The 17,595-nt window shown below is 45.6% G+C and overlaps 1 protein-coding gene across 8 annotated transcripts in view; it reads left to right on the forward strand.

Moving 5' to 3' along the window:
• gria4b (glutamate receptor, ionotropic, AMPA 4b) overlaps positions 1-17,595 on the forward strand; it is a 39,878-nt gene that overhangs the window by 13,470 nt on the left and 8,813 nt on the right. For 7 of the 8 annotated variants that reach the window (XR_009718182.1, XR_009718181.1, XM_061299768.1 and 4 more), the window contains exons 4-11: positions 8,640-8,879; positions 10,422-10,606; positions 11,607-11,660; positions 11,977-12,135; positions 13,051-13,218; positions 13,296-13,400; positions 14,119-14,229; positions 16,428-16,634. Coding sequence is in view for 6 of the 8 variants with exons in the window: in XM_061299768.1 (XP_061155752.1) it covers positions 8,640-8,879; positions 10,422-10,606; positions 11,607-11,660; positions 11,977-12,135; positions 13,051-13,218; positions 13,296-13,400; positions 14,119-14,229; positions 16,428-16,634 (1,229 nt within the window). In the remaining 2 variants the exon portion in view is untranslated. Of the gene's footprint in view, positions 1-8,639; positions 8,880-10,421; positions 10,607-11,606; positions 11,661-11,976; positions 12,136-13,050; positions 13,219-13,295; positions 13,401-14,118; positions 14,230-14,771; positions 15,182-16,427; positions 16,635-17,595 lie in introns of those variants that run through there. The other variant, XM_061299773.1, reaches the window with a different exon arrangement.

The following is a 17,595-nucleotide window of genomic DNA, read 5'->3' on the forward strand; positions in this document are numbered from 1 at the left end:
GTTAATAATAATGTCGCCTGAGTTGGCGCTGACCTTGAAGAACTAATATCAACAATGTTCATGCAACATTAGCGCTAATGAAAGCCCAACGGATTGAAGGGACACAGACGTTATTTGAAGGACAGACAAATGAATCAAAACTGTCACTACGGCTAAGTGACATGCCGGACCTGCAAAAAAAAAAAGTTAAACAAGAGCAAGAGGGATTCATTTTCTTGCATCCATTGGGAAAGTAACAAAGGTCATGTCAGGTTGCCCCCCACCCCACCACCCCCTTCCTGTGGGGCCGGCCACATTGACGAGGAACTAATGAAGAGCGCACATAATTCACAGCGTCCGTGACAGCTTTCTCCATCAAAGCTGGAAATTGAACGAGCGTGTAATCAGCAGGCTAATTGTTTGGACACGCCGGCACGTTCAACACGGATGATTTATTTGTCTCCAGGTGAGCACACGTGTCACCTACTGGCCATCAGATAGACGGAATTAGCTGCTTTTCTTCATTTTCCACTACTCCAATATCTTGATGCTATCTAGCTTTTCAAGGCGGTCTTCTCAATTATTTTGGGCTGTATAATGAAGTACTTTTTAATGAACGCCTGCCATTTTCTAATGTTGAGTTGTTAACCTCGCTATCATAAAAGCCAATGAAACCAAAATAAAGTCAAACGACTCCCGCTTCTGACATGGCGTGTTTGAAATCAATTTTGGCAGGCGCTGCTTTTTTTTTTTTTTTGTTGGCCTTCATAGCAAACGTACTGTAGTATCTGATCAAGGCAGACTCCATCCCGGTGGCTCTCTCTATTGCTATTGCGTGCACACATGTGCTGACACACTTTAACCTTTCACCTTATGCTACTCCTGCTCCATCAAATGATGACTGTTATTAGTGCAGATCATTACAAAGTTATCTGCTCCCTGTGCGTGTGTGTGGGGGCTTTATCTCTACAAAGCAGGCGATGGACGGCCTTGCCGTTTCAACTCTCTCCAGCGGGCCAGCGTGGAAAAGCGGCCTGATTGTAAGTTGATTGGCCAATTATTGCACTTTTATTGAGCGCGTCGATAAAACTTCTCAGCGGTGGTCTGTGGATGGAGGCACAAGTGAGGGGGAGGCGGGGGTTAGGGGATGTAATGATTGCAACATCTCGGCCCGCACGTGTACTCTGCTGAAGCGCTGTAGTGTCTGCGATTTCGGGTTTTCAATTTGAGATTTTTTTTTTAAAACATACAGTAAAAATGATTAAAATAGAACTAACCAATTTGTACACCATGATTGATTGCTTCTGGGCACCAGGTGGCAGTATAATACAGGCACACTTAATACACGAAGAAGAGTTTCACAACTAAGGGGCTCAATAAGATGCAATAATAGTTTTTTTGTTTTTTCAAAATGAATGTTGAGTCAAATATGCCCGCTGGCTACCAAAACTGTCATCCAAAAGTCTTTCGTCTTTTGTTTTAAGAAAGCAAGTGTGGACAACCTCTGCTAATAGATGAGTTTTATAATGTTGAGGTGGGGAAAAAAAAAGTAGCTTTGCTTTGCGGGAAACAACAAAGCAGCTGCATTCTCCAATGCTTTTTTGGCACATTTGCACACAGCTGATGTCAGGGCTTATTTTTCAAGCGCTGCAGAGGATTTAGAGGGTGGGGGGCTTTTTATTTCTTCGCCTGCCCTTGACATTTTGCAGTCCGCCATTCCTGCTCACTGAGAGACTCAACGCGTCGGATTGTTGACTAGCCACCCCGCTACAATTCCCCGCCTTAATTTACCAAACGATAATGAATTGTCCTTGAAAGCTGGCTGGGGATCTGAGACCCCTCCGTCCCCCGGCCCAGCCCTTCGCCACTTCTATTTGAGTAAATCCGCTGACTTGCAGGATCCTGTGGGAACAGACTGCATGATGATGCACATTAACAGCCCGCAGAGAAAACACATTTTCAGAGCCGGACGTGATTCTAGTTGAGAAACGAGGAGAAAACGAAGCCATTGATCATATTATTAGCGATGCTGGTGCATCCAAATGGACAGATACTTTTTATTAATAACCACCTTGACTCTCCAAAGTGGATCTATTCTTGCGTAACAATTTTGCCATGTGAATGCATGATTGCATTTTGAACTTCAAGTTTGTCCGGATTTGACTTTGAAAGTTCAAGGGTCATTCCCCTCACCCCGATCTTGTGGCATCCAAATTGCAGGCGGCTTTGTTTTACGAGAGCTTTGACATTAAAGTTGCTTTTCTTCAGCGAGACCGACCGACCGCATGCAAGCAAGCGAGCGCTAAGTGTCACAATCAGGCCGTTTGTTATTAAATCGACTCATCTCTCCTTACTCTTTTAAATCCTGCAAACAAACATTGCTCACGCTGAGTTGTGCGTCGTGCCCACATCCCCCCCGGAATTATTTCTCGACTCCACGGGGGTGCTCTGGTGGGTTAACGAGGCAGACAGGCCAGATGATTTTCTTCCTTGGTGACGAACGTCCAGCGTTCCCTCAACATGCATAATGCAAGCGTCCATTTCCCGGAAGAAATTAAATGAAACCCACTTGAAGTGTCGTCTCCGTTTTGAACACGGAATGTGACGTCTTGGTGGCAGCTCACTACCTGTTTTGTCAAGCGGCAACTTTCGACTTCACCGTCCGTCCCCAGTTAAGGAAATAAGGATGTATAGTCTCCCGTCTGTCTGGTTCTGCACTTCAGGTCACCTTGCAAGCGTATCGACTCAATAGCATTGCACTCAAGTGCAAATAAGAGCCCATGGTTGGTCTCCGAGAAGATAAATCCCCAGCCCAAGCGCTGTTGCGCACACTTGTTAGCGCCTGTAATGAGGTCAGAGTTAGCGCCGCCTCACTCCTCCGAAGATTTATACAGAGATGAAGAGGTCCAGCTGTCTTGCAAGTGGCCCTGCCATGAAGATGCATGTACCATCCGCTTTGGAAGCTTAGCGGAAGGTGGAAAATGCTGCGGGTTATGTAGGCAACTCTGGAGAGTCACGGCTCAGTCGGCGAATCCTTGTGATTTATTTACAGCTGGCGGCGCGGGGGGGGAGGAATATGAAATATGCTTTGACTTATGGGTATTTTATATTTCCTGGAATTTTTCCCCAGATTTACACCTGACCCCGTAGAAATCAGAGTTATTCTTGAGCAGCATTTTTTGAAGAATTTTCAGGTTTGTGCGGGTTTTTTTTTCAATTTTGTTTTCTAGACCCTGTGAGGAAAATAATTCTAGCCAGTGGTTTGGGAGGTATTTATTTGAACACTGTTTGAGTTCCATCAGCTTTGGAGGATCCACTATCTTCTTGTCAACCGCTCAGCAGGTTGCACATTTGTTACGGAAAGGTGGGGAGAGTAACTCTTCCCACTAATAAGAGTCAACAAGCGCTCATCTTAGGAGGTCACGCTTGTTTTTACGCCAGGGGGGAATACAACTCACATCGCTGCACCAAGCCTGCGAACGTAACGATATTTCTCGATTATTCATGTTCACTTTGAATAATTCAAAGTGTTTACGTTTGCTGACAGTGCCTATTTCACAATAACAAGTGCGCCGGCCGGCCACAAATGCATGGGAACGCTTTCCTCCCTTGTTTGCCAATTCCCAGGAGTGAGCGCCCAACTTGGACACACACACAAACAGGTTTACACGAAGTACGGAGTCCCCAATGACTCTGAGATGTGACTTTCCATTCTTCTTTATATTCTAATATAATTTGGCAATTTTGGATATAGAATGAATTTATGTTGGAGGTGTTCTTCTCTCATACCTTGGGTGGCCTAGCCATTTTATTCCGTGTGCGCCTTTGGATGTTTTCTGCCCGTCTGAGCAGCTTTCAGCGCTTTCTAAAAATAGGGCAAACGTCTCGGCGGCGGTCAGCGCAAGCTCGCGTACACAGCATGTCAGTCATGGTAGGTCATTGTGGATTACATTTGTTGCATTTATTGTTTCTGTTTTGCTAGCATGACTGAATTTATTCCCTTAAATGAGATTAGCACTAAAAGTTGCACCATCTAGTTTGGTCCAGTCCGAGCCTCATTGATATTCAAACAGTAAAGTGCAGCACTGCTATCTTCAATTGTGACAAAAGACAGATTAACACCAGCGACGACGCATTGATGAATGGAAGCGAGAACAAGCGTGACGTAAGGAGGAAGGTTGGTGAGGGCGGGCCAACATATCAGCCATCTTCATCCGAGCTGGCTCCTTTTCTTCTGTCCTCGTTTTGCCCTCAACCTGTCCGCCCTCTTATGGCATTTTTTTCCGAGACCCGCTTGACAGGCGCACATGAGTAAAGAGAATACATCTGGTGACGGAGCTGGAAGAAGGCCCAGCCCGAGCGAGCCTGTGTCTTTAAATTGCACTCAACTCCACACGTGTGTGACGCTGAGCTGATCTGACAGCATCGAGGGAAGAGAGAGAAGAAAAAAAACTGTTGTCCTCAGACCAAAAGTCCTCCAAGCTCTGCCACGGTTTAAGTGTGGCTGGGTGGACGCAAGGGGCTGTCTGAAAACTCAGTGAGGCAGAGTGTGCTTTATCCTTCCCAACATGGAGATGACTCCAGGCGTGCGTGCATGCATGCATGCGCAAGCGTGTATGTAATATGTGCGCTCTTTCTCATGTGACTCCTTCAACGATGCTGGATCTCACCAACAGTACTTGAATGGCTCGAATGTTCATTCCGCAGCTCTTTTCGAGGCCTACGTTGTGCCGCCAGTCGCTAATGCTGTGATGATGTGTTAGGTGAGACCAAAGACTTTGACAATCAAGACTGAAGACTTTGGTTGAGATGGAATCATTTGGTAGCTTTGAGAGCAATCTGCCAGACTGACCGAAAAATTGTATTCTTGAGACTTTCAGATGGGTTGTTCAGGCCCAGTCTGCTCCAATAACATGTACCGTAATTTTCGGACTATAAGTCGCGTTTTTTTTTTCCATCGTTTGGGTGGGGGGGCGACTTATACTCCGGTGCGACTTATAGTCCGAAAATTACGGTATGTTGCTTTCCAATCAATTTCCCATACCCCCACCCCCCTCCCTCCCTTTCTGGTTATCTCATGTTTTATGTATGCTAAGTGGTTACAAGGAGTTTGGTTCGCGCGTCCCTCGGTGGTTAAAATATTAATTTTTGAGGCGCTCCAGGCAATCTCCTCCAGCGAGCTTCTCTGCGACATTATTAGCGCTTATATTTGTTGTGTTTTGATGCCTCGAGACGTAAATGTGTTTCGGCTCGAGCGGATTCCTGATTGGTGGGGGCTTTGGGTGCGCCTGGTGTCTGCGTACGGTCATAACTATATTTTATCCTTCTGTCACATGCCCCCCCTCCCCTCTACAACGGGCTCGTACGGGTTCGCCACTTTGTGTAATTGTGTCGCTCCACTTCAGTTCTGATTTCATGCAACACTTTGCCAATAGTCTCCCTGTATGATGGATGCTAGGCTTTGTTTTTTATTGAATCTATTCACCCAACTGTATTCAGGCATCCCGCTGCATTTATTTCACAAATACCCAAGAAGATTGTACTCCTGGATCGGGCTAATGACGAGCAATTATTAACTCATTAGGCAGCAGGATGTGTCCTACATGACACTTTTTTTTCCAAGAGGGAGGAGAAAACGCATTCAATAAGAAAACACGTCATAAACGATTGTGTTCGCTTTATCAACGGAAATAGCACTTTGTCAAAGTCGTTTAGAAATTAGCTTGCTAACAGCCGCTAGTAACGGAGTCTTTAGCATTGTGGTATATTTATTTAAATTGAGCATTTATGTCTTTTTTTGTGCTGTCGTCAAATTTTGTTGATGTTAAAAATCCGTTTTACGCAATATGTCCTCTTTTAAGATGATTCATTTCTCAATTTTATTGTGCGTTCAACTTGACACAAATTGTAACGTACGAGTACGTTGTTAATATTATGCCAAATGCTCACTCTGCGTGGATGCCACTATTTGCCATTTCCTCATTCCAATGCCACTCTGATTCAAAAGTGCGCTTTAATTAGAGGCGAGCGAGGCCTTGTAATATTATGACCACGTGCTGCGTAAAAGGTGAGCGCTAATGCTTTTCAACATGCAGTGTCAGACTGCCTGATTGGAAGACGGCCTCGCGTGGAAATGATGAGTGCGCTACGCCCCATCCCCACCCCACCCCCCCTCTCTCTGAGCCATCACTTTGAAAGCTAAGGCACACTGGGAGACAAAATCAAGCTGACACAAGTGCACCGTACACGTGTGTGTGTTCTTGCAATACGTGTTTGTGCAGTTATGCTCTTTCAGTAGCCGTCATGCATTATGAGAAGATGTGTTGCCTTGATGTCCAATGGGAGCCCCCCCCCCCCCCTTCCCTCCTCTGTCTCTTGGATCATCTTTTTTCGCCCCCTTCGTTTGTGTATGTGAATGTGCACAAATGCGGACACGCGTGCACTTGAGTGCACACGTGCTTTATTCAAGCTGACACACACACGTACACGTGTGCACATACGAAGCTGTGTGGTACACTGCGTTATTTCCTTAAGGACGTGATGCCCTCTGTTCTCTTGCTTCCCATGCTGCTCATTTTACAAGGATTTGACTTCAGCTGTGGCAAGTCAAAGGTTCCCACATAGTTAATCCCAAGGTCATATTTCAATGATCAAAAAGTGAATTCACTATTGCAATTATGATGATACAGTATTGTCGTTATAAATATCGTAGTCGTCGAATAGTATTTGTGCCCTTTCCTGCATTGTGCCTGTCATACAAGTCGTATTTTATTCGTGCTGGCTTCCTTTTCATGGCTCCCTCATTGGAGGGCGACATTATCGACGTTGAAGCCCGCAGACGCCTCCACAAAAGGGACTCTTCTATTGTTTGTCTTTGCGTGCCTCTCGCTGCTCCATTCTCAACCAGTCAATGGAGACGTTTTTGTGCAGTTGATCTCGTGTTGTGAAAGGATGTCATTAAAAGCATCTAGCGCTCATTTCGCGCCATTAGATCTCACTCGATAGAAGATAGAAATGTCATTGAAAGAAAAATAATGTCCATAGGTGGGAATGGGAACGCGAATAGTAGTTTGTCTGTTCATGCTCATCACGGAGCAGCCTCAGAACGAAATTGCCTGTAGTTGTAAATGGAGATTGTTGTCTGTGCCTATAATCGGCTTTGGACCATGGATGGATTTACTTTTTTTTTTCTTTTTTTTTTCTTTTTTTTTTCTTTTTTTTTTACTTTAAATTCTAGATTTGATTGATACATTTTTGCCCCGGTCTACAAAATTTCACCCGAAGCACATAACAAAGCGACTAAGTGGTCCGAAATCATGCCAGGCCAGCACAGAAAAAAAAAATGTATATATACGCTTGATGATGACAAAACCGTTTTTTTTTTTTTTATCCCACAGAAATGACGCGCCGAAGTCCCGTTTGTGTGTCACGCATGCAAGTCTGAAGCATTGATCAGCTGCTGCACGATGTGTGTGTGTGTTGTGTGTGACCTGTTTGTGCAGTGGAGTGTAAGGCTAGCGGATGCGCTTTCAGGGTCACCGCTGGTGTGGGCCTAAATGGACCAGTCCAGGATTCCGTGGGACCGCCCACGAGGTCACAACGGTGCACGCCGTGTGAGCCGCCGTGACACTGATGGATCGCCCGCTATCGGCTTTTGTGCGGCGGCGATGAGTCTACCTCCTGGAATGATTAAAAATTGTCCCTGAAGGTGTTAATAGTACAATCAAAGAGCTGTGCTGCTAGTTTGAAAGCCTCCCCTAATACTAGTTTCACTTCATTTGGTGGGCATGTCCATCTTAACAGGACACCAGTAGTGGGGCTAGAGGGGAGACCGCAGGGGCACTGCCCCCCTTAGAAACCTGCCAGATGATTGACATTTTGGCTATTTTCTGAGATATCCTTTGCCACGTGTGTGTGTGTGTATGTGTGTGTGTGTGTGAAGCCCCAGAGAGGACATGAATGGGCTGTGAGCATTTTCAACCTGCTTTCTTGCTCGAGCGGAGCCGCTCTCAAGCGCAACACCACCGCTCCCGAGGGCCGTCATCTTTCAATGTGGACGGCATGCACAGCCGTTCTTCAGCCTTGGACTCTACTGTGAGGCTTTCTGCAAACATGGCTTGCTAGAAGACGGATTTGTAAAAGGCGCAAAAGAAACAATGGTTGCATTATCAAAGCAAAGGTTGCTGACATCACGCGTGACGCCCCTCTCGTTTATAGCAAGGAGTTAAAGGACCCTCCGGAGCTTCTTTCAGTAGGTCGGCCGAGGAGGACGATGCTCATTATCTTCCCATTGCGTTGGGCAATTACAGTCGACAGGCACAGTCTTACCATAATGAGATCTCCCTTAAGCTGTCCACCAGTCGTTTTTTGAATTCAAAGTGTGGCCAACAAAACGCCTCGTGCAGCCTTTTCGTATTTTGCACACTAAATAGTTTTTCTCTGTAGAAGGAAATTAAAATATTTCCTTAACTCCATTTGGACAAATGCCTGAATTTGCGTTTTGATGACAAAATCAAATGTATTATTATTAGCATTGAGCTAATGTAGCAGCCACAGAAGACCCAAATTAGCAAATGACTCCTTAGCTGTGATCTGAAATGAGATGAACTGATTCTCCTAGCATTATTGATTTTATTTATTTTTTTATTCTGGCCCCACAGTTTGCTCCCAGTACTCCCGAGGTGTCTTCGCCATCTTCGGCCTCTACGATAAGCGCTCGGTCCACACGTTGACGTCCTTCTGCAGCGCACTGCACATCTCCCTCATCACGCCCAGCTTCCCCACCGAGGGCGAGAGCCAGTTCACCCTGCAACTCCGGCCGTCCATCCGGGGGGCGCTCTTGTCCTTGTTGGACCACTACGACTGGAACAAGTTTGTCTTTCTCTACGACACTGATCGGGGTGAGTTTCCCACTTGGCCTTTTTTTTTTGTCTATCATGACATAAAAAAGTCCCAAGAACCCATTTCTGAAAACACACTCTGTTATGGTAAAAACGTGACCAAATGTTCTACATTCACTTTTGAGGAGATGTCTTTTTTTTTTTTTTAATAAAAAAAAAGGAATCATTGAATCCCAAACAATTGCAGCAGACAGGTGTAAATGGCGTTATCGCCTTTGTCCAGGGCCATTTGATTAATACTGGCTCATTTCCTGTATGGCTCCTGCCCCTGAAATTGCACACACCACGGCGTAAAATAATGGCGCTACTTTGTCCGCAGCATGCCGCCGGGTGGAGAAGGCCGATCGATATCGCAGTGCAGCTCTTGGTCCAAATGTTGCGGCTCGTGTTCCACCCTCGCCGGCTCCCTCACCTGAAGTCCCATTTGTGTCTTTCAGGGACTTTTCTTACCCTTTTGATAGTCTGGCATCCGATCTTTTGCCTCTGCTGCATTTTATGTATGCCAGAGAGAGTCAATAGTGTCACATTTCCATGACAAGGCTGGATCACATCTCACTTTTTCATTTTCCAGAACGCATTCAAATGTTTTTCATTCCCTCCGCAGAGGTTGCGGAGTAAAGACGGTGTCAGGACAGATTCACATTTGTTCATCAGACACCCCTCCCTCACTTTTTCCTTCTCTTATATTCCCGCTCGGCAGTGTTGAAAAGCCATTCGACTCGCTCCGCAAACATGATGTCTTTTTTAATGAGTCAAGGCTTGTCCGTCAAAAGCGGACATAGGTTTCAAAAATAGAATGCCGCTTGCAGAAAAAAAAGAAAAGAAACGAGTATGTGAAAAATGAGCACAGGCCGGTCGGGCTGTAAACAAAACAACATTTCTTCCCTGGCTAGAGGCTGCTTGTACACGTTGTGATGGATGGCTCGTTTTTTTGGGAAAACATAATATTTCCTATCTGCTGTCTAAAAGCATAATGTAAGAAGGAGGCGACACACATCAACAACCGGATCGGCGTCGTGTTGCGTGAATGCAACATTTTCAACATTTCAACTTTGTTTCGGACCTAACTAGACAGGTGCAGGCGTACCTAATATTATGACTTGGATGTGTGCAATCTCCCTCTGCGCCGTCTTCTCCCGAGTGGCTTAGTAGTGTTTGAAGAGGTGCAGGTGGGAAGGAAGGAGTGTGCGTGGGTGGGTTGCCAGAGTGCAGGTTAAGCCACTAATTGGTAGCAAAGGGAGTCAGGTTGCCAGACTGTGATGGGCACTAGGAGGGGCCGTTTAAAGGGGGACATCTGTTCCTGCCGGCGAACAGCCGCTGCCCTCGCAGTTCGCCGCAGTCAGCGCTCTTCTTTTCAAAGCAACTTGACAACCCCCCCCCGCACCCGACGACAGCATTTGCACGCGGGATCCATTCATGAAAGTTGAAACTAAGTCAGCCATTTTGCTTCAAAGCAGCCATTTTGGACCATTTCTAAGAATGGTTTAATTTTCTTCCACCTGCGCACGGACGTGATTTGACACGAGTCACCTTTTGTTTCAGGCTACGCCATCTTGCAGGCCATCATGGAGAGGGCGGGACAAAACAACTGGCAGGTGAGCGCCATCTGCGTGGAAAACTTCAACGACGCCAACTACCGACGCCTCCTGGAAGACCTGGACCGGCGGCAGGAGAAGAAGTTTGTGATCGACCTGGAGGCTGAGAGGCTGCAGAACATGCTGGAACAGGTAATGGCGCCAAATGGGCCAAAGTCACACTATGCTCTTGATCGTGAGTGATATTTTGCCAATGATAGCCAGATTGTTTGTCCAGACTGTGCATTTTCTTAATATGGTGCTTTTAAGCGCTAATGAAGTGCGTATGCCTTTCATCGATATTTGTCTCGCAGTCTTTGAGCGGGCTAATAGAAAAAGGAGTAATTTTGATTTGGAGTAATGTTTGGCGTAAACACGCTCACCTTCCCGAGCCCCCCCCCCCCCCCCTCACATCTTTCTGCAGGGGCAACTGGTGTCTGTTCAATTATTCACCCAATCTCCACTCTTGACATCTGCCACACCATTTACGCTTTACACTCTGTTATGCCCCCCGAGACGCGGCGTACATCGCTGAACACACTGTGCTGAGATTTTACTGCATGTGCTCAAATTTCACCTTTTAGTTTGGATCGATTCAAAATGGCATCGTTTGTATCTTTAAAGTGCAATTAGCGGTTAAAAAAAAGCATTTTTTTTTTAACATTTATCTCCAAAACTGACAGAAAACTGGGATATTGATTGATAACACAATAATATTGTTGCAATATTGCGCTTCCTGATTAATAGTATAAGCATATTTTTTCTCAGTAGTGTCATCTTTCTTCCAGTCGCCCTATGAAGTTTTTTTTTTTTTTCCCATCATATTATCTCCCTTACAAACTCTCTGGAGAAATTTAAATTGTTTCTTTCTCTTTTTTTCTTTCGCTGCTTAGTTCACACTCCCAGTAAGTGCTTGTCCAGTGGGATTTTCCGGCAGATGTCAGCTTTCAAAATCACTTTTTATCAACACGTGGCTTGTGTGTGTGTGCGTCACACCATTGTGTGCGCTTTGTCTGAACATATTTACGTCTGGACACGCTATCTAGGTTGCCCGTCACGCGCATGGCTTAATGCAATTAACGCGCGATGATGTCACGCTGTCAATTTTAACGCTTGTACCCCCCACCACCACCACCACATTGTCTCTTTGCAGATTGTCAGCGTTGGAAAACACGTCAAAGGCTACCACTACATCATGGCCAACCTGGTGAGGACCAAAATAAAAAAAATCTTCTTTGTGTGAAGTGAGGCGAGCTATAAATCTTGCTAGCTACATCAAGACTTGACCTTTCAGCTCACCTGCTGTGAAACATGGACCATTCTGGTTTATGTTCTTCAGCCACACTACTATGAAGTCAATTTCACTCCATTTCTGTATTAATTCAAGCTATTTCAGTCCTAATAGCAGAAGCGGCATATCATTTCACGCGCTATTCCAACATAGTTGAGGCCACGCAATCGGCGCACGTCGCACATCTGCAATTTCTGCCGTGACGAGTCTTTGTGCTCGTGGTGCCCTCAAGGGTTTCAAGGACATCAATCTGGAGCGCTTCATGCATGGCGGCGCCAACGTGACGGGTTTCCAGCTGGTGGACTTCAGCAATCCCATGGTTATCAAATTGATGCAGCGCTGGAACAAGCTGGATCAAAGAGAGTACCCGGGATCTGATGCGCCGCCTAAGGTATAGCACGCAAGCTTGCTGGGCTCGCTGCTATATCTAGCACAATGTAGCGGAAAGCATTCGTGGGCCCGGCGGTAGCGCCACGGTCGGCTTGGCAGCGGCCCATCATCCGCCGCGATGTGACAGACTGACCCACTTTGCTGTTTGTTGCACGGACAGCGAATGGCAGTGGGGCAAGTAGGCGGTCAGAAAACGCCCGCAAATCTTGAGCAAATCTTTACTCTTATATTTATGAAGCAGCTGCAACGGTGTGGAAAAAGTGTGCCTCACGCTTTGGAATATTCAGCAGAGCTCCTTGCTGAATTACTATCGCTTAACCTCCAACCATTCTGCAAATAAAAGGAAAGTTGTACATTTGAATATAGTCTTAATAATAATAATAATCCTCATATCTTACAAAATATACAAAAGTTAGCTAAAAAGTGTCCCAAATTGCTAACAACAGTAAAACAGTTTTGTTTGCATCCTTGTTTATGTTTACTCGTTTTGCTACTAATGGCAACGGCCCAATGAATGCTGCTGGTGCTGCAAAAAAAAGAAAAAGAAAAAAGTGTTTGTACAACTAAAGCCCTGCGTGCGGTGTATGTAAGTAGACGCTGCGGGCCTCTTGTCAGCGTGAAAAAAAGGACAAGAACGACGGCCGTGCTAAAAGAATAGCGCGGCGGCGAGCTAATGAATAGGAGGAAGCCAAGCTGATGAACTCCCGCTAGTCACAATGATTAAAGTCAGGCTGTTTGCGCCCCGTGCGGGCTAAACACTCGCTCTTCATCTTTGCACCAGTCCCCGCAATTGCTCTAATGGATGTATAGAAGAGGTAAACACAAATATTCATCCAGTCTTTAGGTGAATGAGAAACAACTTGTTTAGGTGCAAATGATTTGCGCTGAAGAATAAAGCTAGCATCCTACCTCGCAGTACACTTCGGCATTGACGTACGACGGCGTGATGGTGATGGCCGAGGCGTTCAGGAACCTGCGCAGGCAAAAGGTGGACATTTCCCGCCGGGGGAACGCCGGGGATTGCCTGGCCAACCCCGCCGCCCCGTGGAACCAGGGCATGGATATGGAGCGTACTCTCAAACAGGTGGACTTCCACGCGCCTCTCATTTGCAAAGTCCTTATCCCGTCACATTAAATTGATTGCCATGCCTTTGTGTTTAGGTGCGGCTACAGGGATTAACAGGTAATGTCCAGTTTGACCACTATGGCCGCAGGGTCAACTACACGATGGACGTGTTTGAGCTGAAGAATAATGGACCCAGACGGGTAAAGCATCACACCGTGCTTCCTTCATTTCGACATCACACTGTTTCTTTCGTACACCTGAATCACTTCAATTCATACCTTACTTTAAATACATTCCTGACTTCAAAATGACTCCAAATAAACTTACCTGACTTCCTCCAAATAAATGCCTTACTCTAAATGAACACCTTAACGCAAAAACGTCTGACTAAAGCGCTTACTGTGAATAAACGTTTGACTTCAAGCTTAACTCCAAATAAATAGCTTACTTCCAATAAATGGCTGATTTGAAAGAAACGCCTTATTTCCAAAGAAGCTGTCAGCCATTTTTCTTTGAGTCGTCAACAATGAATGGCTTCGAGAATTGAGGATGGCATTGTGGGGAAAAGCAGGAATTGGGTCAAATGATGGAAGTGGCCATCAATCAAACGCCACTTTGGCCTCTCACGCAAGGAACGGAAGGTGCCGTTAGGGCACACATCTTGCTTTCCTTCCTATTTGACGTGTTCTTCAATCATCTGATCAAGCTGGAGGTGGTGGCCACTCACAGCCCCTTTGCGCTCTTCTTTTGGCCCCATCTATCCATCCATCCATCCATCCATCCACCCAACAGATGCTAGTTTTGACGTTTCAAGTAAACACCTTACTCGGAATAAATCCAAATAAAAATCAAGCGCCAGTAATGTGTGTATATAGTCCATCCATGAGGGTTCTTAGCCTGGTCTGGTTGTCCCTCCAGATCGGCTACTGGAACGACGGCGACAAACTGGTGCTGATCCAGGACTCGCCGCTCTTCCCCAACGACACGTCTGGCATGGAGAACCGCACGGTGGTGGTCACCACCATCATGGTAAGACCACAACCTGCCTTGCCTCATTCTTGCTCACTTGCACTCACACGACGGACAACAAGGATGTGCTTGCAAGTTTGCCACCTGCCCCTTTATAATATGATCACTATTGAAAGGAGACGGCAACAAAACAGCTTGATAGCCACATTAACAAGTCCAACAAACTCAAATCCAGCCAAGATTAAATGTCTCAACTCAGCGACGCAAAAAAGATTTTTTGTCCGAGTATTTCACCTCCTTGCTAATCTTAATAAATGAGCGGTATTGAGATTTTATCAATACAACAATTGTATTTGTTTGATGAGTTTGAAGGGGACATTGCAGGGTTTTTGAAAGTGGCTATAAACATGTAAACTTATTATTGTTTGGCTTGAGACTCTCCCAGTTCTCCAAATAAGACGAAAAGTGTGTTTGAGAAGTGCTCACCTGCCAGAAAGTTTCTGGCCACATTTTTACGGCGGGTGAAATTTGCGGAGCTGCATCAATGGCGGCGGCGGCGCTTTGGGGGTCAACGGCTCAGCACAATCCTCCCCTCTTTTCAGCCCCCGCTGAGGAAGGCCATTTTACGAAACTGAGCCCCGAGCCGGACTGCAAGCAGGATATGACACCGCAAGACGAGCCCTAACCGCACAAAGGACGCCCCCCCGCCCCCCATTTAGAAAGGAATCTGCTTGAGAGGAGAGTGAAATGCAAAAGAGGATACACACGCCGTTCGCTTTGTCCTTATGTGTCACGCATTTCACGCTCCGTGTTGTGCTCACAACGTGATTTCCCGTTTTGCCGTAAATTCCTTGCTCAGTTCCACCAGACGATGGTCCGTTGGTTAGCTTCACGTAACGTGTGTTTATTCATTTATTTATTTGTTTCTTTATTTTTGTCAGTAGGGATTGCGTGAGATGAATCGCGTAATCGTGAATTCATTGAAATAAGATGTAAAATGTCCATTAATAATTATATGTATATATAAAATAAAAATTATTATATTATATCATTAATAATTATTAATGTTAATGAATTATTATTATTAAAATATCCATTAATAATTATATGTGTATATATAACATGATATCATTAATAATTATTAGATGTGAATAATTATTCTATATAAAATAATCAATTCATTGAGTCCTAGTTATGAAGTTGAAGAAAAAAACAGTCTCATCGCAAGGCGTGATTCATTTAAGGCGATTACGAGGGAAACGGGGAAGAATCTCTGCGACTAAACCCGCCTTTGCATTTTTGCTCTTTGTCTTGATATCCCCGTGAAATCAGCCGGATTTACCCTTTGTCTTCCAGTGTTTTGCTGATCACAATGAGATTGTTCTCCCAGCAGACATGAAGCAACATTTGTAAATATTCCTAGCTAGTATACTGTAACCACTACCAGGAAGCGCCCAAGTTCAATTTTGTTTGGCACAAAGCAAGGCCAGCGTTCCATTGGGAGGACTTGTGGATTGTGTTGATCCAGAACCTTCAGCACCAAATGTCTGGCAGCTCATTTTTCACTTGCCATCAGCTTTACCACCGCTTTGCGCTTAGTCATGCTCCCCTTCCCTCTCTTTGAATCTGTGTATCATCCTTCCGCATTACCATTTTGATAACTTTTTTTTTTTTTTTGTATGCCCAAAATGTGGTGCACATCACCGGGATTACTCGCGCATGCAAGGCTTTTTCTTTTTCTTTTTGTTGTACCTCGGTGGGAAGAATAATAAGAAAAAAAAAGTGCGTCCCATAGCAGGACGTGAGCCTTTTAAGATGCAAGAGTCTAAGCTGTTTCCCTGTCTGTGTTCATTTCGGTAATTGTTCGCTTGACGTGTAGATCAACCCGGCGGGGGCACGACGACATTACACACATTTGAAACAGTTGTCGGGGTCACATGACCGCAGAACGTGCTGCTACATATAAATCAGTGGTCCCTCCACGGGCCATTTGGTACCTGACCGTGTAGAAATCTTGTGCCCCCAGCCACAGCGCTTCCCCCGCCTAAATGTTATTGATGACTGTTTTGAAAAATAAAGATGTACTTGATGACTACTAAAAGATACGGTCTTTGTTTACTGATGAGCTTTTGTAAACATTTGCGCGCCATTCTGTCGTCTGCTGCTGCTGCTGCTGTGTGACATCTGTCTGTCAATGTGTCCGTCTGACCGTGCGCTTCACTGGTTGTGCTCCCCCTCCCGTCCCTTTTTTTGCGTAGGAGGGTCCCTACGTGATGCTCAAGAAGAACTGGGAGATGTACGAGGGCAACGACCAGTACGAAGGCTACTGCGTGGACCTGGCCTCCGAAATTGCCAAACACATCGGCATCAAGTACAAGATCTCCATCGTGCCCGACGGCAAGTACGGCGCCCGGGACCCGGAGACTAAGATCTGGAACGGCATGGTCGGGGAGCTGGTGTACGGGGTGAGTAAATCCTGAGTAGATAAATGGCTCACTCCTTTTGAGCTGCGTGCTTGTGGTAATGCTTTCCATTAGTTGCCCCTCCCAATATGGCCGCCATGGATGTACCAAGGCCTAACCTTGGTATGTTTGAGCATGACTTTCCCCTGCCAACATGGCAGCAACATTGGCATGCCTGCTCTAGTCTACTGTACTCAAGTAAATAAAATAATCAAAAAAGCTACTTTTCTTGTGGTGGCAATATCCTGCCGTCACTGGGGTCACTTTGAAAGCTGTTCATGTTTATTCATACAAATGACTCAAATGCGCTTCCAATGCTTTTTGGTTAAATAAGTAGCAAAGTGAAATCGATGTTTGTTCCTCCGCCGTCGGGCTGATTGCGTTAATCCATCACTGTCTCGGTGTCTTTCCATAATGAAGCGCTTTAAGTTTCCATCAGAGCTCATGCAAAATTAAACACCGCGTCGCGCCATCATTAAATTCTTCCTCGACCACGTTTGGTCACGCTCGGCCATTTTGTGTGCATTTGAGCGCCCGCCACATCCAAATTAGTTTCAGTAATTCAAGGCGCCGGCCGCAATTACGGGAAGGTCCGAGTGTAATCGAGTTGGAGTGCAGCGAGGAGGAGATTTATCTGCACTCTGGACTTAACGGCCACTGTGCAACCAAACATGTCCGCTTCAAGTTCTCTTTAAAGGAAGCTCATCCATACTACGAGACACAATTAAGTTACACAGATGTTTTTTTCTTCACTGTTAATCTTCCTTCCACTGGCTTTGAAATGAGCACAATACAGTCATGCAGCATATTTCAAAGGGGGGGCAGTGCCCTCGCATCCCCCCCCTTAGCGCCACTGGTGGTGCAGACCAAAAATCTGTTTAAGTGTAAATTCCTGGAATCTAAGGTGTCTGACTGTTATTTAAAATGTTGTGTGTGACAGCAGAGGTTACATGTGAAGGTGTAG

The sequence above is a fragment of the Syngnathus typhle genome, linkage group LG15, assembly GCF_033458585.1.
Source record: "Syngnathus typhle isolate RoL2023-S1 ecotype Sweden linkage group LG15, RoL_Styp_1.0, whole genome shotgun sequence".
NCBI lineage: Eukaryota > Metazoa > Chordata > Actinopteri > Syngnathiformes > Syngnathidae > Syngnathus > Syngnathus typhle.